The sequence below is a fragment of the Haliotis rubra genome, unplaced genomic scaffold, assembly GCF_003918875.1.
Source record: "Haliotis rubra isolate DU_JTF1 unplaced genomic scaffold, ASM391887v1 Scf4, whole genome shotgun sequence".
NCBI lineage: Eukaryota > Metazoa > Mollusca > Gastropoda > Lepetellida > Haliotidae > Haliotis > Haliotis rubra.
In genome coordinates this window covers 6,905,626-6,931,802 of record NW_025767079.1, presented here as the reverse complement: position 1 = coordinate 6,931,802, position 26,177 = coordinate 6,905,626, and the positions used below count along the sequence as shown (strand labels likewise).

Here is a 26,177-nt window from a genome sequence, read left to right as displayed (position 1 = left end):
ATGAAATTTGACCGGTTTTGTTGTAACGGTTGAACGAGGGGGAGCAAAAGGGGGCGTGACATGTCATTTAATTACCTGATTTGCTTACTAATGATGATAAAGATTCCATTTCATTTATATATTTCGTTTTTATTGTTATTTTTACGAATATTTGGATCACAGCGGTAATTATGATAATGTGTTGATCTCACCCGACTCCACACCATCGGACACATGGCCAGTCGGTGTCATATACCAAAATTCATTTACTATTTTCGGGAACCTTTTTTTTTAAAAGTGAGTGTTCACGGGAATTGAAATGTGAATACAAATCGACAGATGAGCTGAGAATGCACCACAATTAAAGGGATATATATGTATCATATACATTTTATTTGAATTGGTACGTAGATCTAGGACGTGTTTCTATTGTCCGAAATTACATTTTATATGATATTTATCAAATCTGTTTGATCAACATGCTCGCCGTTGTTCATTTTCAAATATAATCAATTTATCAAACTTAAAAAAAACCCAAAGTATGTGGTCTCGGGATTTGGGAGTGTGTCTTTAAACTTGTTTACCAGTGAAGGGTATACGTAAAGGTTTACATTTCGTAATCACACCTTTTGATACTTTTCGGCAAGTGTGGTCTGCTCTTTATAAGTTCAAGATCATCCTTTCCCCGCAAATATATCCATGTCAGCAAACGTCTGTTATAATAGATAATAAACACTCACAGAATTGTTGTCATGCTTTGACCATTCGTCTATATAGTTTCAATTCTAACTTCAAATATCACAAACTAAAGAACAATACAACAAACATTTTGTTCTTCCCATTTAAGGAACCCAAAGAACTCATACATTTAGCCCCGCCGTGATATTGCCGGATTATTGCTCAAAGCGGCGTAAAACCACACTAACTCATTCATAAATGTAACCTCAGAGCGTATTATATCATATAGATGTGACGTCATCGCTTACTGACGTCTGTGTGTGACGTAGCCAAAGCTCCGTTTAACGTCAGCTATTTATGACAATAAATATGTTATCATTATTCCTTTTCTTTGACGCATAGCACCAATACACATCAAATCAAGAAAAAATATTACAGACAAGATAACTTAAACATTGTTTAGAAAATGATATCTTGGAGACAGGGAACTTGGTCCACATGACAGGGTGATGGTGTCTGATTGTGACGTCACCCCATTGTTTCTCTTGTCTCCGTACATCCATGACTGCATAATGGAATCTGATGGAACTTAACGGGATTCTTGTATGAACATGACATTCAAGAGGTAGAGCTAGGTAGGTTTCACGAACTGTTTAGGACTTATCTTTATCAAATGCTTATTAAAGGGGAATTACACGATGTTAATAAAAAAAAAAACGTGCATCTATACTGTATGTTTTCATTCATACGTTTTATTTCATACTATTATTTCACTACCTGTGTCTTTTCTCTCATTTTATGCGCTTTGAGCATGCACCTTGTGGATGGATACAGTGCTTTATAAATACTCATTATTATTATTATTATTATTATTATTATTATTATTATTATTATTGTAACGATGTATAGCGGCAAACGTGGGTTTGTAAGTGAGTGTCTAAATAGCTGGGATGCATCTTTTAAAAAATACTCCGTTCCTCATCTTTGCTTTCAGGGGCGTAGCTACCATTATTAACATTAACAAAAAGCCCGGGCTTACACATAATTGTTGTTAAAAAGGTTTGGCAAGCCCTCAATACAATCTAAATATAAAGCTTTGCAACCTATCGGGCTTAGACGAAGAAAATGGCTTGCTACGCGTCTGGCTTTATGCGATTTGAAATAAACCTTTTATATCTCCAGTCTCTCGGTGACGATGTCGAACAAAGTGACACGGTGGATCCGAGCTGGCATTGAGGTGAGTTTCTGCATTTCAGCTATACATTTCAGTTTCAGCTATACACATAATATATTATGCTACTCAAAAGAAGTAACGGACCACCCGATTGTTTTTAGAGACAAACGTTAATCTGTCATAATATAGTTCATTTCTCAAGTGAGTGATTGAGATTAGTTTGGCACAACACTCAACAATATTCCAGCTACATGGTGGCGGTCTGTAAATAAACGAGTCTGGACCAGATAATCCAGTGATCAACAGCATGAGCATCGATCTACACATTTGGGATACGATGACATGTGTCAGCCAAGTCAGCAAGCCTGACCACCCGATCCCATTAGTCGCCTCTTACGACAAGCATGGGTTACTGAAGACCAATTCTAACCCGGATCTTCACGGGACTCATTTCCCAAGCCACCTTATTGTTAATCGATCATGTCAAGATAGGTAACCTATAGTAACATGAAAGAATAGAGTGGTCCCCAACTTATTTTGAGTATCATATGACTGTATACTGTTGAACGTTTAGACTTGTATAAGTCCCTAATTCAACAAATATTTGCACCATAATTTCAAGATCATAGGAATAGCAAAAAAGGTCGCCCCTATTACAAGACTAGTCACTGTCGGCTTATCTAGATTTACCTACTGAGAATTAATATACTTAGAATTATTTTTTTATTAATATACTGTACATATCATCCATGCAGTCTTGGAGCAATGTTATGTTGAACTGAATAATAACTGAACCGCGTAAGACATCCCTGATTTCGGTCCATGTCCATGTTCATCTCCGCGAAAGTGTGTATTATCCTATTTATATTTTGGAAGGTGCAATTTTAGTTCCAGAATTTACTAATATTTCTAAAGCATAAACATTATAAAATTGTATCTGTAGTAAGTACCTCACAGCTGAAGCGTGTAAGGGGATAGTACCTTGATTGTATGTGTTTCCTCTTTTACGAGCGCTTCAAGTGGAGCACTGGGCATCGTTGATCTCACTTATGTGACAGCGCCTTTTACCTCCGTCATCATCAGCAACATTATTTGTAGAATTAGCAGTAGTAGTAGCAGCAGCAGTCGTAGTAGCAGTAGTAGTAGTCGTGAGACAGAGTGGGTGAGTATGGTTTTAGGACGCCGCTTTAAGAAATATCCAGCAATAACACGGCTAGGGAAACCATAATGGGCTTCACACATTGTACCCATGTGAGGAATCAAACCCGGCGTGACGAGCGCACGCTTTAACAACTAGGCTACCCCCACCGCTCCAATAGAGCCACTGAAGTGGTGCCTGCTATCATCTTCTTCTTCATTATCATGTACAAGTAGCTGCTAACAGTAGCTCATTTCTCCTAATAGCTGTGTGCAGCTTGCTGGCGTCCTGCTAGCGCGGGGACTCTTCTGCCCCGAGCTAACAAGAGGAAGAGGCGCAGATACTGGATGATAGGGAAAGTCTTGAGGATTGGCGTGGACATATGTCGTGGACATGGAAGTTCTCTTCGAGTTGATGGTAAGGACATTTATCATGCACTCTTCATCTATCAAAAAGTTTGATAATGTTTGTGCATAACAGAAGATACGATTGCGAGGATAGGTATAGTAAAAGTTCTGATTTTGATTACATTGTTATGGAAACCCTTTCAAAATTCGGCTTATCTACGGTTATATACGGTAACTCATCGTGGCAGTGTCTACGGTAACAGACAAAAGTTGTCCTATTCGGACCGCTTTACAATCCGGACAAAAGAGTCGGTCCCAGGCCAGTCCGTAATAGACAGATTCCACTGTCTACCCATAAACATCAATGCATGTTTGATAACAGAATCTTCTTTGTTTCACCCAGGAGATCAAAAAAGCAAATCCGTGACTGGAGAAGAGGGTTGTCAAAATAAGCAAATAAGTACGAAGGACCACGACCCTACTTCCCCAACTAAAACTGTGAGCGATGGCGGACACAAACGTGAAGGGAAAGTCCGAACAAGAAAACACAAGCATAAAAGACGCAAGATATCCGGCCGGCGGAAGATGAGAGATCGCCTCCTCTGCAAGCTGCAGGCCAGGAAAAACGCAATTGACCTCAGGTCAAGATATCTTGACCTGCAAACAGTCAAAAACTCTGATGAACTCGGAATCAGTGAATTAAAGAAGGGGCCTTTTTCTGAAAAATTCTTCAAGACAAAGAGTCGGGGCAAACGGAGACATTCGCTGACTGTGACACAGATTGACAAGGAGGTGTATGAGAAGGTTCAGAAGAGATTTGGCCACTGCAAATCAGCCTGGGCTGAATGTGAAGGTCACATGCGTGATGTTGCTTCAGTGGAAGAAACGTATGATGCAGTGCATGTAAAAGGACGTCCTGGTAAAAGTCACGTTAGTAAAGCTTCAATAGGGCCAAATCATGGTAGGAACGTTGACGATCACACACAGGTCTATGATATCAACCAGGATAGTGGCAAAGAATATGAAGGTATGAGCACTCCTGGCGAAGTGAGTGGGCAGAATGAGCCGAATGGTGGACGAGATCTGGTTATCAGAGGCAAGTTTGAGTCTGAAAAGCATAAAGAAGGCACCACAGATTTGGTTGATGCTGCTGTTGTTTACGAGTCCTCGTCGGAAGAGTCTGTGATTTCCGCTGCAGAAGGGGATGCACAAGGGGTGTTCAGTGACCCTGCCTATCCCCCGATAATAAACAGGCTAACTGCCCGCTGCGTTGGTTTGGATATAGATGATAATGACGATGATGATGATTATTATGATGGGGATGTCGATTATGATGATGATGATGATGATGATGAAGAAATCACCACTGACAGCTATGCTGCTTCCTCCAAATTGACAGCACATGGTCCTGACAAAACATCAGACGAATGTTCTCACAATGATGGCCAACGAGACAGATCCTCCATACAGGATCCAGAGAGGGCTGAAGAAGATGACTTCACAAACGGATCATTTGAGATATCCGTATCCATCCGCGTTGATGGACACAAAACAACAGATTCAAATAAATCCAAAGATAAAACGCAAGACATCAATGAAGAAGGTTCAAGTGGAAAGACTCCAAGATCAAACAAGCAGGAGGCTGGGGACTGGCAGGATTTACCAGGACATGCTTCTTGGCAATCACAACCTCAGACATCTCCCACAGCTTGTCCTGAAGTTCTGGATTCATCTGTCGTGGGTGAACAGTCCGTTGTGAAGCTGACAAAAGCGCCCCTGGTCGGTGAACAGGCTAAAGACTTTCAGGGCACCATGGCCAAACCTCCACAACATCCAACTCGATTAAAGAAAAGGAAAATTCCTGGTGAAATCCAAGGTGAAGACCATAATTAAAACCACAGGCACACTTTCTGTACCAAGTAAAGTTATAATACATAATCCCCATCACTATAACAAAGGGCAGACACCCACTTATAGCCATTTGGGGGGTGACCTTGACACTGTTAGATGAAGGTGAAGAGATCCTTCAAATGATCATCAAAAAGGTATATTTATTGTTTGCCATATTGACACAGTGGAGAACAAACACCAACAGTAATCCAACTGTTTGTATGTTACATGTCTCATGGTTCTTCTTCATTGTTTCAGGGCAAGAGAATACTGTTGAAGATCAAGTGAACATTTCATAGCAAAGCCAGTACAGAAGTTGTAGTGTACTGTTAATAATTCTTCATACACTGAGAAGATCAAGATTCAAGAAGCTTTCTTGTTCACGTTTTAGTTACAAAACATGAGTGTGTTTGAGAGAGAACTTTTGTCTTTAATATATATATGTATCGCTAATGACATGCAATCGTAACAGAATCATAATCAACATGAAATGAATCTTTCATTTGATAAATTCATAATGTGTGTAACAAATAATTGAGATTTAAATTCTGGGGCCACTTAAGGTCTGTAAAGGGAATACTTGCAAAATAAGCGAGTATCTGGAAGCTATGTTTTTTCTGTTTTCTAATGTTATGTTTTGTTTTCTCTCTGCATTCATTGGCTGTCATTGACTTCCATCTAACATATAAATATCATATTTTATGGATATATTCATAGCTTACAAAATGTCTCACCATAACATACTGGGATTCAGTATTCATATCACAAAGACAATGTTAAAATAACATGATCAATGTTCATGTCACAAGGAAAATGTTTCCAGCACACACACAATATCAAGGTCATGTACATAATGTGAAGGTCATGAAGACAATGTCAAGGTGATGACCACTAAAGTCGAGGCCATGAACACAATGCCTAGGTCATGAAGGCAACAATGTTTCTAAACAAGAGCTTCTCCACCATTATGTGTTATAAACTGTTTTTATTACTTGAAAATTACTGAAGTAAATGTATGGTCTCACTGTTTCGATGTAGTTCTTTTGTTGAAGTGTGAATGTCTGCAAGGCATTTCTGGGAAGTTGAGCACAGCTATTACATGTGTGGATTAAACATCAAGGGGATTGCATATTTGTTGCACTCAACAATATTCAAGCTGATATTGATGGCCATCTGTAAATGATCGAGACAATCCAGTGATTGAAGCACGATGAGCATCCATAGATGAATTGGGGGTGAGTGAGTGAGTGAGTTTAGTTTTACACCGCTTTTAGCAATATTCCAGTAATATAAAGGCTGGGGACACCAGAAATGGGCTTCACACATTGTGCCCATGTGGGGAGTTGATTCCCGGTCTTGGGCGTGACGAGCGAATGCTTTAACCGCTAGCCTACCCACACCGCCCCTGGATGAATTAGTGAAATACTGACATGCATCAATGGAATAAGCGAGCCTGGTCATCTTTCACAAACATGGGTTGCTGAAAAACAATTCTAACCTGGATATTTAAGGGTCTAACAAAGGAATGTCTGCAGAATGTGATGTTTAAAGCTCCATTCAGCAAAATTCAAACAACATGATGTAAAACCTTTCCAACTGCCCCTTGTGACAGAATAAATGTAAATAAAAGATGACATGCATGAAGACATGATTTATTGCAAAATGTTTGTATCATTTGACAGAGAACATTACAATACTGACAAAAACATTAATGGATTTACAAAGAAGCACTATTTCCTGCTTGTCACAGTGCCATCTGAAGAGAAACATGCTGGGTACAAACATATACAGAGGAACTCGATTCAAGTGATTTGTTAAACCACCCCGTTGGCTACCAAATGCAGATGCAGTATTTCTTAGTTTAGTTGTTACTCGGTATCAAACTCAGACAATGTCCAATGTTTACACATGGCATTTACACATGTCTGGAAAAAACAAACAAGGCCATTGACAAGAGTTCCTCTTTAAGCATTTCTAATGGAACAAAACCCATTGTCTAAATATTATTCTTCAACATAAACGTTTTCTAAATAAATGACTTAAAGTTTTCCTGATCAAGGTCAAGAAACAGCCTCTTTCCATTCTCAAAATGCAATCAAGTTCAAAGTTTCTTGGGAACCAACAAGTGAACAATTTTTCTGAAAATCATTTTCAATGACCTGAGGTCCTTTGTCTGTCACAGACATTAATATAAAAAATAAAAGAGAGATCCCTTCAAATGGCACTATGGTTTGACAAACGCCCATATTCTATCACAGTTATACAATAATATTAGTATTTGATCAGAGCATATTTGTTCGATGTGAGATTCAATAGCCATTAGCACTGAGTATTCATTTTGATTCAAGGACACATTTACAGAAATATTTCACGTCAAGCGGACTGTAAGCCACTGCTGTATAGTGGTGGTCCAATTAATTGAAATAATCGAAGATTGGTCGCAATGACTAAACGACCAAGCAATCGATCACATTTTGTCATAATCGAACACAAACAAGTTTGTAACAAGTTTATAACACTTGTTTGCATTAACAATATTTTTCGCAAGGTTGGTTTTGAATGTTACGTTTCATAAGCACTACAAGCTCGTTCCAAGTCGGGGATTAAATTTATCTTGAAGACTCCAGGAAATTTATGTTCCTAACATACTAGTCATCTTTTAAAGAGGTGAAATTTGCACAAAAAAACCCTGAAAGAACTGCATTTTTTTTCATTATTTTTGTGTGCATTAACAAACATAACCAGGACAATTTGATAAATGATGCTAACCAATTATTTTCGATGATTGATCGGTTGTAATGGACCAATCATCAATTATGAGATTTTAACCAATTCCCAACACTACTGCTGTAACAGATGATGATGAAAAGACTCTCAAATCCCAAACTCTGTCTGAGTGAGAGCTTAACGATTAAACATATGCTACTGTTTGCCTAAAATTCATGGCACAGTTTGACATGACAGTGAAATGTTTGTTTTCAACTAATGTGGATGTAAGGCAGTCAATGAAATTGGAAGAATGATTCAACCGAGCTTATCATATACTGCAGTTATAGTTTGGTATAACCGTTCAACACAGATTTGTGACACTTTTCATAAGCACAAAATCAAAAAGTGTGATGTGTGAATATATAATTTGGGATACACTGTACATTGAAGATGCAAGTGCTACAAACATCATATAAATAAAGACAATGGAAGACATAAATACCACAGTATTTGAAATAATAAAGTGTCATGAATGTATTTTCAGAAAATGGTTGTACTGAATGCATCTCGTCACTATCTGATACAGCACTTTACACTGAAACATGACACTGAAAAATCAAAGCAACTAGTTCATGCCCAAAATATAGCTTTCAAAATGATATCTCGTACAAGCTGAAATGAAAATACAATCTGTATGATTCCCTCAAGCTGTGACAATGGCACCCAACTATTGGTAACTAAAAACCCTCGTTGGGAATCTTGAGTTTCTAGTAACCATAAGAACCAGATTAACACCTCATTATCTCACATGGAATTTTGGTATTTATGTCATAACACCTCCTTTACTCATTTTGAATTCTTCAGTAGCAAGCACCTAACCAATACCTGTCGAGTTCATATACCCCAAACATTATATTTACCCAATGACATTTACCAATCATTTCACAACTTTGCCATGAAATGAAAACAAATTTAACAATACTCAAGATCAGAGAAGTGCAGTAACTGTCAAAATTAAAATCCATATGAACTCATAACTGATTTACAAGTGCTCAAGGGCAATAAATGTTTGTTATATGTAATGCACACACTAGTTCCTCTAACATAATACATAAATACATCATAAATAGAAGAAAGGGACTGTAGCTCACCTGTGTTTGATGACATTTATTCTAACAATAAACGCTTCAACAGAATAACAAAATTCTTTACTATCTTTCAACACATAAATTATACAAAAAAGGTTCAAGAGAAGGGACTAGATGTTTGACCAAAAGCACTGACCAACACAATACACAGGTCTTTGAGGTCAACTGATAGTTGCTATTTTAATAACAGGGCAAAAGAAAGTTCTTAATTTAGCTTCTAGAAAATATTTCATTAGGCCAGACCAATTTTATTTCTTGTTTTATGGATACGCTGGTCGTATTTTTTCAAGAATAAGGAGAAAAAATAATTAAATTTTCCCGCTCTAAAAACAAAATCCTAATGTTTAGATTTTCGGGAGTGAGAATTTCCCTACACCAGGCAGTTTGTTGGACACTAAAACAATGGTACCTGTTCTCAGAGACTCTTAACCGAATTATCTAACAATATTTGTGTTTGAAATCAGTGCTTCGAGCACCTCAGCGAGTCTTAACTTGAAAAACAATGCTCTTGAAAAACTCATGTGGGTTTTTGTTTTGATTGGTGATTTTTAAAAAAAAAATTCCTCCTGCATTTAGGTTTTCTGAGGACAAACTATCAGTAAAAAGCAAGAAATAAAATTGGTCTGGCCTTAAGGTTCAGTTGTTAGTCACCGAGGGATTATTCAAGCTGTTGTTCATGTAGGAGGCTTCCATAGTAACTGTATGGCAGGTGTACAATGTACAAATTTGAAGTGGACGGATATTACAAATTCTTGCATTGGTTTTCTGAATTGTACTGAATGCTCATAACATTGATATGCAACAAATTTCAGACAAAATATTTCATTAATGCTGTTTACTGTTTCATCCAGGTTTCATGAGTTGAGATCCTGACATGAAATTTGTTTACGAGTTGCTCACTGAAATGTACAATCACACGTTTTCAAATATCATGCCATTAAATGTAATCTACACTTTTCTTAGTCAGAACATATACTGTAACACTGAAAATCAACAATAACCTCCAATTCGAAATATATGACAAAAAAATATTTAGCACATCTCAAAACTCATAACTTTGAGATTCAAACCATTTAACAACACTTTTGTGTTTGGTTGGTTACAAGAGCATCTTAATTTCCTAAAGTTGCCATTTTGCCAAATATATATCAAATTCAAAGAAGCGTTTTCAAAATGTGTCGGTACAACTTTCTGTTTACTGATATGTACATGTAAAAAGTGCACATTGCAAAAACATGAGACAGCCTGATGACCTTACTTGTTTAAATATCACATGACAAAAACAACAGAGTTCGGACCTATGGAATGGTTCTCTGTGTGACTAGGCATTATCCACTTCATGCCAGTGGATTGTATTAGTGTTGAATCGTATGGAATATCATACTGGAGTGGAGAGAGGTTCGGTGTACAGAGGTTCAGGTTTAGAGAGTTTGCTGTTCTTGGATGAATTCCAAGCACCATGTTCCATTCATGTTTAATAATGAGTGAGCATGATTTTATGCCTCTTTCAGCAATATTCCAGCAAAATCACTGCGGGGGACACCAGAAATGGGCTTCACACGTTGTACCCATGTGGGGAATCAAACCCGGTCTTCAGTTAATGAAGGATCTCTTTAACCACTAGGCTACCCTACCATCCTGCGCCAAGATTTTCGAAGCTCTCTTAGCGCTAAGATAGTCATAAGTGCCATACATTAACATTAACTTACGACTATCTTAGCGCTAAGAGAGCTTTGAAAATATAGGCCCTGTTTGATATTGAAACATTCAGTGAAGAATGGTGTGTTGAGCCACACTGCCCACAGATCCTTGTCAGTGTTACAACTACCCCATAAAGGTCATAATGCAATTCAGTATATAACATCCAAAGTTTACGTGACTAAACTAACCGCTACAACTAGAAACACTAATAACATGAATGAAAAAGCATAAATTGAAATTCAAACAAACTTCATACCAAACAGACTTTTTTTTCACATTTCTCAAATATTTGTTGCAACTGAATAATAATCCATTTCTGATCCAAGAATACAGTCACCGTTTTTACTGTTGAGTATTTTCCAATTCCTAAATGAAATATTACTGTACACATTCTACATAATAAAACTACTTAAAAATCATACCTGACCCAGTATGCGGTAACTTATATATATTGCTCATTTAAAAAAAAACTGTTTACAAGACATTTTTGATAAAAAGTTAGTTACCTATAATATCCCTTAAAGCCTCAATTTTACCCATAGTTTCATTACAGTCTAACCAAAACAAGATGGGCAGTAAGCTCACCTTGAGAAGAGCTTTCTTTATGACAAGCCCCAAATAAGTGTAAGTACCATTTAATTTTGGTTAGACTGTATCAGTACGGCTGAAGTCCTGACATCCTGGAAGTAGTTGTATTAATCTCGCCTGATGAGTTGGAAGTGACCTGTTGGGTCAGGTATATAGTATTTTTCCCACAGTTCTGAGTGTTGAGCGCTGCGTCCCCATGGCTTGTAGCGGCCGCTCCAGTGGAGCAGCTTGCCTCCCTGAAGGAAGTGGGCGGTGTAGCTGGACCCGGGAGTCAAACCTGGAATAGTCACATGCATCATCATCATAATAATGTGTTGTTTACAATGCGTCAAATCTCCAGCCAAAAACATGCTCAAACTGTTCATTCTTATTCCCGTCGAAGGAATGATGTGCACATTTTCATTTTCAACTCCCTGGGAAGTATACAAGCTGCCTGTGAGGTGATAGAAGTTTCACAATATGAATGAATCTGGACCACACAACAGTATATTGATGCTGATTCTGCTGATCACTGGATTGTCTGATCCAGACTCAATTATTTACAGACCACTGCCATATAGCTAAAATATTGCTGAGAGCAGCATAAAAATACTAACAAATTTCAATATTAACAGTAAGATTACTATCTTACTATCTTATCCAACATGCATGCTTAACAACTCCTTCTCACTGGATTGGAATGACATACAATGAGAAAGATGTTATTGTAACAGTTGAACTAAGACATCCATGTATAGACTTATCACAATGGCATTTTATCAGCTTATCAGACAACATTGTAACAAGACAAGATCACAGCCTCCGAATCACTACACATGACCTGACTGTACAACACCACCATGTAATCAGCTGCATCAAGACACCATCTCAGAATGATGATGGTCAAATCATCACATCAGTTTACCGAGACCTCATTGTAACTGAACCCAAACATCATCATCTCAGCTTGACATCTTATCACAACCCAAACATCACAGGGCTCCAGATAATTATTTTGACTCAGGGGTATTCCACTCCTCAAAATTACAATTGAGGAGTAAAATACCATACGGAAATAAAAGGAGGAGTATTTCACAGGCTGCATGGTTTTATTATTTTTCCTTGCTAACTGAAACAGTTTTCCTTTAAAAAAACTAGACGAGGCTCTTTTGGTTAGTCATTCTTACTGCAGACGACAGGAAATAAATGACAATACGCGTTGGGCAATTGCGCATTAAATGATTTCATACGCTGGTTTAAGGCCATCACGTAATCCACAGTAGCCCTAAAGCTGTATTATATCTGATACGGACCGGAAACATTGTGATAGTAACGCTTTTTAAGGGCTAGCTTTTAAACTAATTGTGAACCAAACGTGGATTAGAAATATTAACGGCGATCAAATGGAAAAACCCGACAATCTTCGCTTCAATACAGACAACCAACACTATTCCAGATCTTATGATAGGATGTGGAGACTGAAACAATATGACAGCTTCGGTTCACGCCATGTAAACAAAATCTGACTCTTATTCTGAGAATGTTAGGCGTATCTCTCACTCATAGACTTTAATGCATACATCTGAATTATGCATGCATAATTTACGCAGATACGTATCTTATTTGGAGCCATGCATCTTCATATTATCTGTTGACAACAAATGCAACCAACTGGTACTTTTGAGCCCATGACATATTGGATTATTCATATTAGTTTCCATATTAACCAGGGCGCTGGGGCAGCCTAATGGTTAAAGCGCCCGCTCGTCACGCTTAAGATACAGGTTCGATTCCCCACATGGGTGCAATGTGTGAAGCCCATTTCTGGTGTCCCCTGCTGTGATATAGCTGGAATATGGCTAAAAGTGGCGTAAAACCATACTCACTCACTCACTCACTCCATATCAACCCAAGTTTCTTCCCTTTGGAACTGTGTTCCAAGGCACAAATTGAAACCCACAAACATGAATATGGTACTGACAGAACTTGAATTGTTTTGGAGCCAACCAGGATTCAAACCAACCATCACAGATTACAACACAGTGATGTGCAGCACCTGTACTAACTGTCACCCATGGCCCCAAGTTAAACACAACTCACTCACTCGCTCATCAGACACATCAATACAAGAACACAAAGCAGTATTTACACAAAGTTTGACAAGATCTAAGTGTGACTTGGTGATGGCACCATACTGCTATGGATTTAAGGACACAGAAGGGTCTTCCTGAGAACTGCAGTGATGGCCACAGTGAACTTACCAAGGTGTCGGACATTCCACATGGGGTTGATGTTAGAGAACAGCTTGTGGAAAACCAGCATCATTGGGGGCTGAGATCCTCCTCCTCCCTTTTCATTACCATAAACCTCCTCTCTGTAACCATGACAACAAGGAAACTTATAACAGTCTATTTATACTCAAATAGGTTGTACAGTCAGCATTAATACAATAATGCAGTTGGTAAACCTTCAGCATGCTCATTGTATCACAACAATATTCCTCCAGCAACAAATGCCTGTGCTTGTTCTAACTTCTGTCTGACATTCAGTGTCCAGTCATCTACTGGGAAGCTGTCCTATGAAAATGGTAACCATAGTTAAAACCGCCACAGTCACGTGTAGGGATCAAGTAACTAATACGAGAAGGATCAAAACCGACTCCGAGGTTTTGATCGAACTTATGAACTGACCGAAGATATTCTTTAGATATAATTTTAATATTTTGTATTTACTGATGAAATCAACTTGGATGCGACTGGCAGCCAATACCTTGCCTTGCACGTGCAATACATGTGCTCTGCATGCCTTACCTGTGTCCTGCACGTGCGCTGCCCACACTACCTGTCTTGTGAGGAACACATGGTTCATACTGACAAACAATCTCAATCTTCACAGCGAACCTTCGTAGCCTAGTGGATAAAACCGCCAAGCTAGTTAATGAAGGGTTGCAGGTTCGAAACCAGGCATCGTCACAATATATTGGACGTTTTCAATAATGTGATATTTTACGATCGTATTCAGTAATAGCAAGACAAAGTCTTCAAAACAAGTAAAATAATTCAAAGTCAAGGGCTATTCCTCAGAAAATCCCCATGATGTGGTCAATTCTGTAGAAAATACCCGGGATTTCTTGGAGAAAGCCTGCGAAATTGCCTGTATAGTCAGTCCATTTGAGTCAAAATCTCCCCAATGAATTTCACTCTAACTCAAAAACAAATAATCGTAAATGACGCGTGTTACACCATTGTCACAAATCTTGAATTATCAAATGAAAATAATGATGGTTTGTTACACAACTTTTATATTTTGTTGACAAAAATTATAACAAAATTCTGCAGAGTTGGTGTTTTTCCTATTTACTTTGGCGTTGGTTTAAGTCATTTATGATTATTTGTTTTTGAGTTAGAGTGCAATTCATTGGGGAGATTTTGACTCAGACAGACTGTAGAGGTTTACTCGATAAAAGGAGTATCTGACGAGACAATAGAGTGATGTCACTGGAGGTTTATAATTTTGTCAGAAGGTTGCTAACTGAACCAAACACAGTCCAGTCTTGTTCAGTAGAAACTACATAACTCCAACCTGCAAAAGAACATTAAGTGGGCTTTTGATCCATGTTACATGGACAAATTTATCATTTAACTACACAGGAAAAGGCAATACAAGTTCTCTGATGCCCATGGCTCTGTACCTATACTAGTATATAAGTCACTTTGTTTTGTGAAGTATTCCTCTGCTAAACTCCCAAACTTCAATGCAACAAAAAGTCAACCAAAGGCCTTACTTGACATTCAGTTCCAGCCATGACTGCAGCTTCTTGGTGATGTTAAACTTCCTCCACAGGGACAGGTCAGAAACAAACACACCTGTGTTAAAGGCACACTCTGTTGGTTTGATACCCATGCTAACAACCGCCTTGTGTTTGAAGTCTATGTAGTTGGCATAATTGTTCTGTGGAAAGAAAAGTGAAGTTGTGCAATTCTACAGAGACTTTTAAAAAATGTTTTGGGTGGAATACACATCTGACTTTGCCCTTAAGACACAAAAAGAACACTAATTTATTGCCTAAAGGATTAAAATGTTTTTAAATAATAATTGTTCAGATACAGGACAAAACAGGAAACATGTTCTGCAAAACTGTCAAACTTCTGTCCGTGACATGCAATGTAATTGGAACTTTTCAAAGTAAACCCACCAACTTAAAAACCCAATGTCTACATACATAAATCGTAGTGAATAGCTGCAAAATTGCTGATGCGGTGTTAAGCAATATTTCACTCACTCATTCACTCCAAATTTAACATTTGTTCAGAAATTGAAGCATGTGTAACCACATTCTTGACATGATGGCTGAGTTTAACACTTAATGCCTGGTTCACATATGGCCTGTGATGGGTCTACGGTACCCGTAAACTGTCCGTAACTCCATTTCCGTGTGGATGAGATGTGGCGGCAGGGGGCGGTTGTACAATCATCACACAATTCTATGGGCGCCGTAGCCTCTACAATTTTGTCAAACAGCGAAATTTGAAAAAATGTAAGCCCATAGCCTGTAGGTGGCATTGCACGGCCACCACACGAAGGCCGCATGGTCATTGTGCAGTAAACGCATGATTTTTTAGTTCCAAAAATTCGTATGGCAATCATGGGATACCCGCACGACCATCGCACCGCTACCGCATAATCACCGTGCGGTGCCCGTGAAATTGCGGTCATCCCATGGCAGCCTTATGATAGCTGTGCGACAGCCTTATGATGGACCAATCATTTTTACCATGTGTATATACATGAACAACAGTTCTATCATTTGTCTCAGTTCGTGAGAGAGGTCCAAGATGTACGTGGTAAACCGATTTCCGCTTGACCTCTGCACACGCTGCTTGGGCTCCGTATGAGCTGAAGAAACCGCATGGAAACTGCACGATCTCTGTAAGATCTCCGTACTCTTTCTGTGCAGTCTCCATGCAGGTTTGCCTCGATGCCCGTAGACAATGTGAAATCAAATGTCATGACTGACTGACTGACTTTAGTTTTACGCCGCTTTTAGCAATATTCCAGCAATATCACGGCGGGGGACACCAGAAATGGGCTTAACACATTGTGGCCATGTGGGGAAACGAACCCGGGTCTTCGGCGTGACGAGCCAATGCTTTAACTACTAGGCTACCCCACCGCCCCTCAAATGTCATGACCCGCAGTCACCCATGATGCCTAAAAAATCGTACTGAAAATCATAGACTACTTTATTGTACAGCGCCCGTGGCAAATGTGATCCAGCTGTAAGGATCTAGACATGTGCAGGCAAGCTAGTTTATCATTTGGTCAATCTTTACTCCAGAAGGCTTTATTTACAAGCGAGTGTGATGTGGTGTCACTTGGCCCGAGATATTCAACTGTTGTAGCCTGACACTCTCAGAGAACAAACCATGTGTTCATCAGAACTTATTGGATAACTATAAAGAACAGAGATAGAACATTGAATTGAACACCAGCAAGTGCTACCTCCATGTGGGAGAGATGTTTCCCCACTCCAACACAATCTGAGGAGAAAGCAGCCAGGTGATCAGGGTCTATCTTCATGTTGTAGAGTTCCGATATATCACCTAGGCAACAAGATGAAGACGTTTCAGGGAGTGATGGATTATGGTTCAAGACTACAGATGCGGTACAAATCACAGATCACAAATACAAAGATTCATGGTGACATATGAACCAGTTGATAGTTTTGCTAGAAACAAATCTTACTCTCATCTGAGCATATACAAAGAAATTGACTCCATAAGCTATTCATTTCTCAAAAGCGGTTTTCAGATTTGAAATTAAAGGGATCCTGTAATGATGTTCTTTAAATGACATCTATCGGGGTTTCCTAGGAATCAGTGTCTGATGTTCAAAACATCAATCAAGGGCCATAACTCTGTAACATTTTCAACTACATCAACACATATACTGAGGGAAACAAATAAAGGAACACATGAAAGCACAAGTGTTCCTTTATTCTTTTCCAGGTTTCTTCACACTCTTTGTATCACACTGTGGGTGCAAATCTGAAAATAAATAGAGGAACACTGTGATGAAGTGGTGTTCCCTTATTTGTTTCCCTCAGTATATATCCCTAAAGATGAACCCAACATGTCATCATTTTATCTGCACTGGTTTTCAAAACGACCTTGTCTCCATTGATTTACTTCAGATGAAATGATGGAATTCATCGCCATCATCTTACCTTGCACAATGCAGTCATCATCGATGAAGATAATTCTGGTTTTCAGCTTCGGAAACAGCTGCGGAAGGTAGTATTTGGCGTAGTTCATCTGAGAGGAAAAACACAACAATGTCAAATTTCAGCTAACTACATAGATTATCGAATGAAATATTCTTTTACATTTTCGAAAAATGTAATTTTTAGAGGAATATATTTGGTTTAATTTCAGTCAAGATACACTGTTGCTGTCAGTTTTCTTAAAAAGAAAAAGAAAAAACAAGAGTCATCAGAAGATGACAAATCCCCCCGGCCCTCACATATTTTAAAGAACAAATCATCTGAAAGTTACTTAAAGCCCCACTTGATTAATTTTAGAGCCCTACTTGATTAATTTTAAGACTAGGAAGTCCAAATCGTTCCATGGAAATCATGAAAAATACAAATAAATAGCAAAAGGCACCACTTCAAGATCTGTTTGATAAGTTTGCCAAGTCTTGAAGAAAGATATTGAAAGGTTTGCAAGTTGTGCTCCGGAAACAAAACCCATCCCTCCCTTTTGAGACTAAGTCCAAATCGTTTCCATGGAAACCGGGAAAAGAAAAATTGGCAAAAATCTGTAAACAGCAAAACGCACCACTTCAATATCTGTCTCATATATCTGCCAATGTCTGTTGAAAGATATTGAAAGGTTTTCGAGTTGTGCTCCGGAAACGAAGTCCCACCTCCCTTTTGAGACTAAGTCTGAATTGTTTCCATGGAAATCAGAAAAAGTAAAAATGCCAAAAATCTGCAAATAGCCAAAAGCACCACTTTGGGATCTGTCGCATATATCTGCCAAGTTCTGTTGAAAGATATTGAACGGTTTTGAGTTGTGCTCCGGAAACGAAGCCAACCCATCCTTTTTGAGACTAAGTCCGAATTGTTTCCATGTAACCGAGAAAAATTTAAATGACAAAAATCTGTAAATAGCAAAAGGCACCACTTTAGGTTCTGTTGAATATATCTACCAATTTTTGCTGAAAAATATTGAACGTTTTTGGAGTTATGCTACGGAAACAAAATGATTACGGACGGGCGGACAGACGGACGAGGCGTCGACTATATCCAACAAACAAACAAACAAACCAACAAACTAACATAAACTCCCACTTTCCTGAACAGCAGTATCCCTGTAACAAATGGTAATTCCCTAAGCATGGTCAGAAAAGTAACTGTAAAATACTTGAAAGGGAGACAACTACTTACTGGACTGGCAAGTTCTTGGCGACCACCTCTCACTTTTATCTTCCCAGCCACCAAATCTGCAGGAAATCCCTTCAGTTCATAGTTTATAGTCTTAAGTTTGGTCTCCTTAATCCATATGCTGAAATCAGATTGAGAATAGATTATCATATTGGTCAGAAGCAGGACATGCTTCCTGGCTTGCTGGTATAACAGGATGAAAGGTTTTTAGGAGGTGACAGCCATGGCCAATGGTCGCGGTCGCAATCCACATGGCCCTAAAGTTCATCTGAATTATGAGGAAACCATGGCAACCAAGTTTTAAAATTCATTGGATATCATAAGCATATTTTACAGACACCATAACTGAGATCATCTGTTCAAATCAAAAGTCCAGCTCCATAGGCCTTGAAGTCTCATTGGAGCTGTCAACAATACAACAGCACTAGGAAAATGGAAGAAGCTTGACTTCGACTGAACAGTAACAACAGCAACAGCAAGACGTTTACATGTATTGCACCAGATTCCATTCACCAAATTGCTGGTCACAGCACTACATATGTTGTAGCAGGAATGAGGAAGAAGGGGTAGGATGGCGATTAAGGGTTGGGTAAAGCCAAAATTTTCGTATTGCGATATATTGCTATATGTGTTGGTGTATTGCAATATGTATTGCAATATATTGTGAAAGTGTAACACATGGGTTAATGTAATGAAATTGCTGTTTCCTTTCGTTTGAAACAATGCCACCGGAATCAGATGTACTTGTACAAGAGATCAATTGAAAATGTTTCCAAACTGAAGACTTCGGAAGACTTTGGAACTCGATAAAAAGCATTTGCATCGGCGTCTGCCATTTTGGTTTACCCTTACCAATCTATTTTTTGTATTTATATGGTTTAAAAGTCACGGAAATGCAATTATATGAACAATAAACATTCTCAAAACTATTAATATATAATAATATAAAGAAAATAGAAATGTTATTAGTAGTTTTGACTACATCACGAAAATTACCGATCGTATCGGGTGATCCGGTTCGCGAAAAGTGTACCGCAATACATGGTATTGTGAAGTTTGAATTGCAATATATCGGTTAACCGGTATTATTTCCCACCCATAATGGCGATGCACAATTCAGACTACATAGTACTGTCTTAAATATAGGTCGTTAAACGGCCTTGAACGCAGGGAGTGATGGTCAGAGCTTTAGATGTGTTGTCAAAGTTTCATTAAGTGGCATTTAGAAGGTGGTATTATGAAGAGGAACAACTTTTATGGATTGACAACTTCTTTATTGCATAGATGTAAAGTTTTGGTGTAAATGCTAACTTGTCTGATAACGCTGTTATCGTGTAACACCGAAATGTCGCATCTGTTTCAATAAAGAAGTTTATCCTTAAACTTTGTTCCTGTTCTAAAGTATTGGGGCACAGAATATGAAAGACCTATGATCAAAAGTCTTGTTGGTTGGTTTCTGGAACATTCACTTTCAGAATGGAGAGTTCTACATAATCTGTAACAAATAGTGTTATTCTAATACTTCTGTTCTCAAAACATTCTGTATAGAGGCCAAGACGATGTAAATATTGCCCTTGTACATACCTGATCTGATCCATGCTGGCCAAGTCAGAGACGATGTGGAACATGACAGGGCTTTTGGTGTTGGCGACGATGCTGTTGATGAGGGCGATGGCACCACCCACAGTGTTCTTGGATGTGCTGATGCACACGTGGACAACATCAGGGGAGGAGGGGTTGATGTTGATGTTGCTGGACAGTTTGTCCATGGCAGCGTCTTTAATAGATCCAGTTCCTCCATGGAGTTTTTCTACAAAGGGAGTGAGTGAGTTGGGTTTAATGCTGCTTTCAACAGTGTTCCAGTTACCCAGAGTGTCAGATTGGGGAGAAAAAGGAGAATGATGATCACAAGCGCAGGTACAGGTGCTGACAAACCTTTTAAAACATAATCAGGGAAAAATTAGGATTTGATTCCAGACTCAGAGGCTCCTGGGGTGTCAAAGGCACATAACTCTACACGCTGAGTTCTGTCACCTTAGATGACAAAATGATTGAAACTGTAGGGAAATGTAGTCAGTCAAGATATCTATCCTGAGATTTGCTACAGAGGGTTGTCTCCCTTAGGTATGTCACTGCAAGCATCAAATGATGAAGAAATAAGAACACAATGGCCTGCGCAGACAAATTTGAAATACATGTCTATTTGTCTTTTCATAATTTACTCTTACATTACATTCTTTTTTCTTCGATGCATGATATTTTAACATGGCATTCACTTCAAATCAATGGCCTAAAAAATAAGAATTGAAGCCTGTTCATGAGGCATGCTGCTAGTGTAATACCTGTCACCTCAACTGAGCCATGACATCAAGCATAACCATGGCAACTTGAATTGGTAAATATTTAATTCCAATTGTGGAATTTATACTCATACAGTGCTCTCTGTCTAATTCGGACCAGCTTGGGACCGACTAAAAAGTCCGAATTATACAGTAGTCCGAAGTACACAGATTTTAATGGAGTTATCTCCCTATTATCAGCAGAATTAAAATTATAAACTATTTTTCGCAATGTTATTGAAAACAACGATTCTCGGACACCTGCTTCGGCAGCGGGTCCACAATATCATTGTCAAAGAGCAAAGTAACGATGTTAGAGGAATTCATGAAATAAATTGAATAAACTAATGAATGAAATCAACAACAACATTCATAAAAGTTGTCAAACGTACATATAAAATTACTATTTCCATCTTTTTGTGCGATCATGTAATGTCAGTCAAGTCACTGACAAGTGACATCTCGGCTCTCGCCGCCTCAATCTTCACACTCGGACACGATGTTCAATGTGAAAATATAAACATGAAGCATTTTTGTCACAGGTCATAGCCTAGCACGATAAGTCGAATACGTTCCATAATTTACGTATAGGTAGCAATTTCTTACTTAATATGTTCAGAATAGCATTATTTTACCCAAAACTTTCGTCTATATCTAAAAGTTTTCGTTTACGAGGACGGTATCCATTGCCGTAATATGATTGGCTGCCTTGGGTCATGTGTCCGATTTTGACCAATCACTACCCTTATAGCAGACAGTGGCGAAAAAGCTTCATTAGAAACCAATCTTTATCCAATAAAATCGCTTCTTACAACTGATTGATATCACACTGTGTCTGATGCCATCTTAAATGCATAGTGACATTGACACTGAGTTGACATTATCGGCTCAATTATAGTTTACAATTGGTGTTAGTCGCATCAAAGGTAAATAAGCGTTCACCGCTAGACCACGCGGTCTTGGCCAAGCGGACTTCCTGCTAAGTAAATAAGACAAAATACACAAACCAATCAACGGAATGTTTATTCAAGGTTTATTGGCCAAGCGGACTTCCTGCTCAGTCCGAATTATATAGCAATGTATTTACATGTAACTACCTTATCGGGCCGACACTTTGGTCCGAAATCCAAAATAATGAGAGTCCGAGATACAGAACTTTTTTCTTATGACAACAAAGAAGGATTACGTCGGGACCGTGAGTTCAGTCCTGTTTATACAGCAATCCGAGTTTGACAGAGTCCGAGTTTGACAGAGTGCACTGTATTGGCTTCAGACCTGCACCAAATACTATCCTCTGTTTGTCTGCATATAACACGACACTCAGCAATATTCCAGCCTTATGGCGGGGCTGTGTAAATAATCATGTCTGGACCAGACAATCCAGTGATCAACAGTATGAGCATTGATCTATGCAACTGGGATACAATGACATTATCAACCAAACCAGCGAGCCTGACAACCTGATCCCTTAATCGCCACTTACAACAAGCATGGGCTGCTGACGACCATTAATAACCCGGACCTTTACGAGTTTTAGAGTCTGAGAAGGTCTAAAAAAACATACAAGTTGGATTTGAAACACCACATTTCTAAGAAGTCATCCTGACAGAGACAGCCTGTCCACTGAATGTTATGGTAAAATCTACTGTATAGACACATTTTGACTTGTCTTTTCATAGACATTATAAAATATGATAATCACAGTGAAGTACTAAACTATTAGAATAACGCATAGTCCCTGAATATATATAATTTTGCTAGTAACAAATAAACCCATTTAAACTGAAAAGGAGCCCCAGTGAGTTGGGAGATTCAGGGGAAGTCAAGACTTGCTTCATTTAGAGCTTTAGCATTGCAGGGAAGGCTAGGCATTACGGAAAATAATGTGGTTCAGGGACTGTGAGACAGATTAATGAACTACAGTAGAACACGGATATAGCGAACACGGATATAGCGTACAAACGGATAAAGCGAACAAACGGATATAGCGAACAAATTTAAAAGTCCCGTCAACAGTCCTTTATAATATCATTAAAATTATACGCGAATAACGAACTCGTGAGTAGCGAATTAACGGCTTTAGCGAACTGATTTACTACCCCCAAGCCCCAATTAACGACGTGATTAGCCAACTCACTCAGTGTCAGCTCAGTGTCAGCTCAGCCACTTAGCGGTATACATCAACCTTGTTGATGGCGAATCAACATTGTTCGATGGTTATTAACGTGTTAAACAAAACAAAGGTACAGATAATTCTATCTTCGACTCTCTTGTAGCCTCAGCATATACGTGTCTCTACATCTCTACAATCCAAGATGGCGGTCAAATGTGAATAACGAACACCGGATATAGCGAACTTAATTTCTTGGTCCCTTGGAGTTCGTTATATCCGTGTTCTACTGTATGTCCACCGACAGATGTGTCAGATGAAGCTATTCACAAACACAATTGAATAGTTCTACCTACTGGCTGCGGATCCTTTAGTTCGAAGATGGAGGAAATCTGGAATAATGTCCGGGAACCAGATGTAGCAGAAAATACTCAGCCACACCACGAGCAGGATACCTCCAACTGGAAACAATGGAGAAACACATGACTATCCAAATGTAGATCCCACCATGAGGTGTGTGTGTCAATACATATGATGTAAATATCAGATCATCTTTAAGGTGAGGTGAGGTGAAATTGGGCTTAACGACGTGCTTGAGAATATTTCGCTCATATGACGATGTGCATGCGTGTGTATGTGCGGCTGCTTGTACTAGCCCAGACTTTAGCTGGTTTTATAGTGCGAGGCCACTGAGATACCACGCAGCAGTGAAGCATGAAAACCCCACTCACACACATTATACTGACTCTGAGCCGACCAGTCCTTGTTGTACCCATTAATGCCAAACGCCAGGCAGGGACCAACAAGTACCATATTTAAACGTCTTTTGGTATGACGTGGTCGAGGGTCGAACCCGCGACCTTCCTCTCTCCGGGCGGACGCTCTTACCACTACACCACGGAGGTGGTCACGAATATTAGGGATGCCACGATACATAAGTTTCATGAATCATTAGTATCATGATACCTATTATCGTGGTATTATTGTGTAAATTTAGTTACATTTTGAACGTTAATATTTCATATTTTATAATTGTCCATGAAAAGATGAACATTTTTCATTCTCAGCGATTAAAAAGTTCGAATTTCCAATGTTTGTGCATGAAAAATAATCATTTATAACTCTCATAACATAAAAAAACATTTGCAAAATGTAAACGATTCCAAAACATATTTAAACCAATACTTTCAAAGCTAAATATCAATACAGTTTGGAATGTATCGATAATTGTATCTTCTTAGAAAAAGTATTGATGCATCGATGTATCGTGGCATCCCTAGTGAATACGACACCAATCACAAACATAATGTATAAGAGATAAACAACTCTCCATTGTTGTTTATCACCCAATAAACACTGCAGAGATGGTATACAACTCAGGCCTGCAGAATTTAAGGACACAAGGACATAAACATTAAATCAGTTTCTGTGCATTTCATGGATTGAAAAAAATACCATTTTAAACACTTCTAATCTTATTCTGATACAGTGGGTTTAAGGTTAACTTGAATTGTATGTATCACGCAGTAATATGTTTGGTTTGTTGTTCAGTGTGACATTCAGCAATGTTCCAGCTGTATGACAGCAGTTTGTTGTTCAGTGTGACATTCAGCAATATTCCAGCTGTATGACAGCAGTTTGTTGTTCAGTGTGACATTCAGCAATATTCCAGCTGTATGACAGCAGTTTGTTGTTCAGTGTGACATTCAGCAATATTCCAGCTGTATGACAGCAGTTTGTTGTTCAGTGTGACATTCAGCAATATTCCAGCTATATGACAGCAGTTTGTAATCCTGTTAACATGAACATTGATCTTGCAATTGGGAAACGATGACATACATCAAACAAGTCAGCAAGCCTGACCACATGCACTTACAAATCACAACAGAAATTGGAATGTGTCATAATTAGACCAAAGCTCATACATCAGGATCTGAGATGATCAAATACTTTTTTCAAATCGGAAACAGTTGCATGCAATCTGAATCATTTAGAGAACGTTTCGAGACTTTCAAAAGGACACAACATGAGAAAATAGCCTTTCTAAATAATGTTTAAGATACATCATACTGGTACGCTTGCTACCTTATTTCTTAACATGCATCATTAAAATGGAAAACTGGATCTTTTAGTTAGACTAAGAAGTTAAATATTTTCACCCCTTTCACATGCATAACACACTTTTCCAACTCTTTGACCATTTTACAAATTATCTGGTTAGTAAAAGGTCACAGTCAGAGGAAATATTTCCTTTATGGATAATCCAGTTTTTGAGACTGTACAAGTTTAGAATGCCTCATAATGGGCAAACATGAATGCAACAAATCGGGAGACTTGCAGACAATCATACTTCACAGGTTCCTAAAAAAATGTAACCATATTGGTAAATACAAAATGCTGTTGTGGTCCTACATAATGATAAATATGTTTCTTGTGCACAAGGATGAGGATTAAGGGTTGGTGATAGTTTGCAATGCTTCCCATATAACCTACATGGCCCTATATCCTGTCTCAACTCAATTCAAGGTATTTAGTGATAATTCTTGGAATTGGTTTTTAATTTTACTCATCTTAGTCAACAACCTTTCATTCTGCAAAATCGAAATTATTTTCTAAATATTCCAACTAAATAGCAACGTATTCACTTGAGGGAAGCGAGATGTCAGGTCTCTTTGTTTAAGACAGTATTTAGCTTTTATTTCGCCTCAGCTTTACAGTGCATGCAATCATTCGCCTGAATAACGAATCTGCATTCTGCGATGAAGCTTTGTCGGGATGGTTAGTGTGAATAATATTAATGCATGCATACTGTAAAGGAAACCTTTCTTCGCTGAAAGGACATTCATCTTGTACGCTGAAAACTTTGCAAGATACCAGGCTTCAACAATAGATGTGTACCAATCTCAGCTGACACGTTGCGATCGCTTACATGGCACAAACAAAACTAAAG

The 26,177-nt window shown here is 38.6% G+C and overlaps 2 protein-coding genes across 3 annotated transcripts; one reads left to right on the top strand and one right to left on the bottom strand.

The window, feature by feature from the left end:
• The first annotated feature begins 1,210 nt into the window (after nucleotides 1–1,210).
• On the top strand, nucleotides 1,211–6,164 carry LOC124287274. Its single transcript, XM_046723774.1, has 5 exons — nucleotides 1,211–1,292; nucleotides 1,840–1,894; nucleotides 3,236–3,386; nucleotides 3,720–5,192; nucleotides 5,465–6,164. The coding sequence occupies exons 2-5, from the start codon at nucleotides 1,853–1,855 to the stop codon at nucleotides 5,503–5,505; spliced, it is 1,707 nt and encodes a 568-aa protein (XP_046579730.1). The 5' UTR covers nucleotides 1,211–1,292; nucleotides 1,840–1,852; the 3' UTR covers nucleotides 5,506–6,164.
• A 4,668-nt stretch (nucleotides 6,165–10,832) lies between these two features.
• On the bottom strand, nucleotides 10,833–26,169 carry LOC124287161 (glycosyltransferase 8 domain-containing protein 1-like). 2 transcript variants are annotated; one of them, XM_046723643.1, is made up of 9 exons: nucleotides 26,037–26,169; nucleotides 23,584–23,688; nucleotides 20,363–20,588; nucleotides 18,782–18,899; nucleotides 17,558–17,645; nucleotides 16,834–16,934; nucleotides 15,116–15,282; nucleotides 13,593–13,705; nucleotides 10,833–11,629 (listed from the first exon to the last, which is right to left on the bottom strand). In XM_046723643.1, the coding sequence occupies exons 1-9, from the start codon at nucleotides 26,071–26,073 to the stop codon at nucleotides 11,460–11,462; spliced, it is 1,125 nt and encodes a 374-aa protein (XP_046579599.1). In that variant the 5' UTR covers nucleotides 26,074–26,169; the 3' UTR covers nucleotides 10,833–11,459. The 2 variants fall into 2 exon arrangements, with proteins under 2 accessions (XP_046579599.1, XP_046579601.1); XM_046723645.1 differs by having other exon boundaries at nucleotides 26,049–26,169.
• Nucleotides 26,170–26,177: the final 8 nt, after the last annotated feature.

Bases quoted from the DNA above. Each gene is read 5' to 3' on its own strand.
- LOC124287274 (XM_046723774.1), top strand. From the start codon at position 1,853: ATGTCGAACAAAGTGACACGGTGGATCCGAGCTGGCATTGAG. The intron at 1,895-3,235 runs GTGAGTTTCTGC...TTCTCCTAATAG, and splicing joins GGATCCGAGCTGGCATTGAG to CTGTGTGCAGCTTGCTGGCG. The intron at 3,387-3,719 runs GTAAGGACATTT...TGTTTCACCCAG, and splicing joins AAGTTCTCTTCGAGTTGATG to GAGATCAAAAAAGCAAATCC.
- LOC124287161 (XM_046723643.1), bottom strand. From the start codon at position 26,073: ATGAATGTCCTTTCAGCGAAGAAAGGTTTCCTTTACA. The intron at 15,283-16,833 runs GTAGCACTTGCT...TTCTTTCCACAG, and splicing joins AACATCTCTCCCACATGGAG to AACAATTATGCCAACTACAT. The intron at 13,706-15,115 runs GTAAGGCCTTTG...TCATGGTTACAG, and splicing joins TGGCTGGAACTGAATGTCAA to AGAGGAGGTTTATGGTAATG.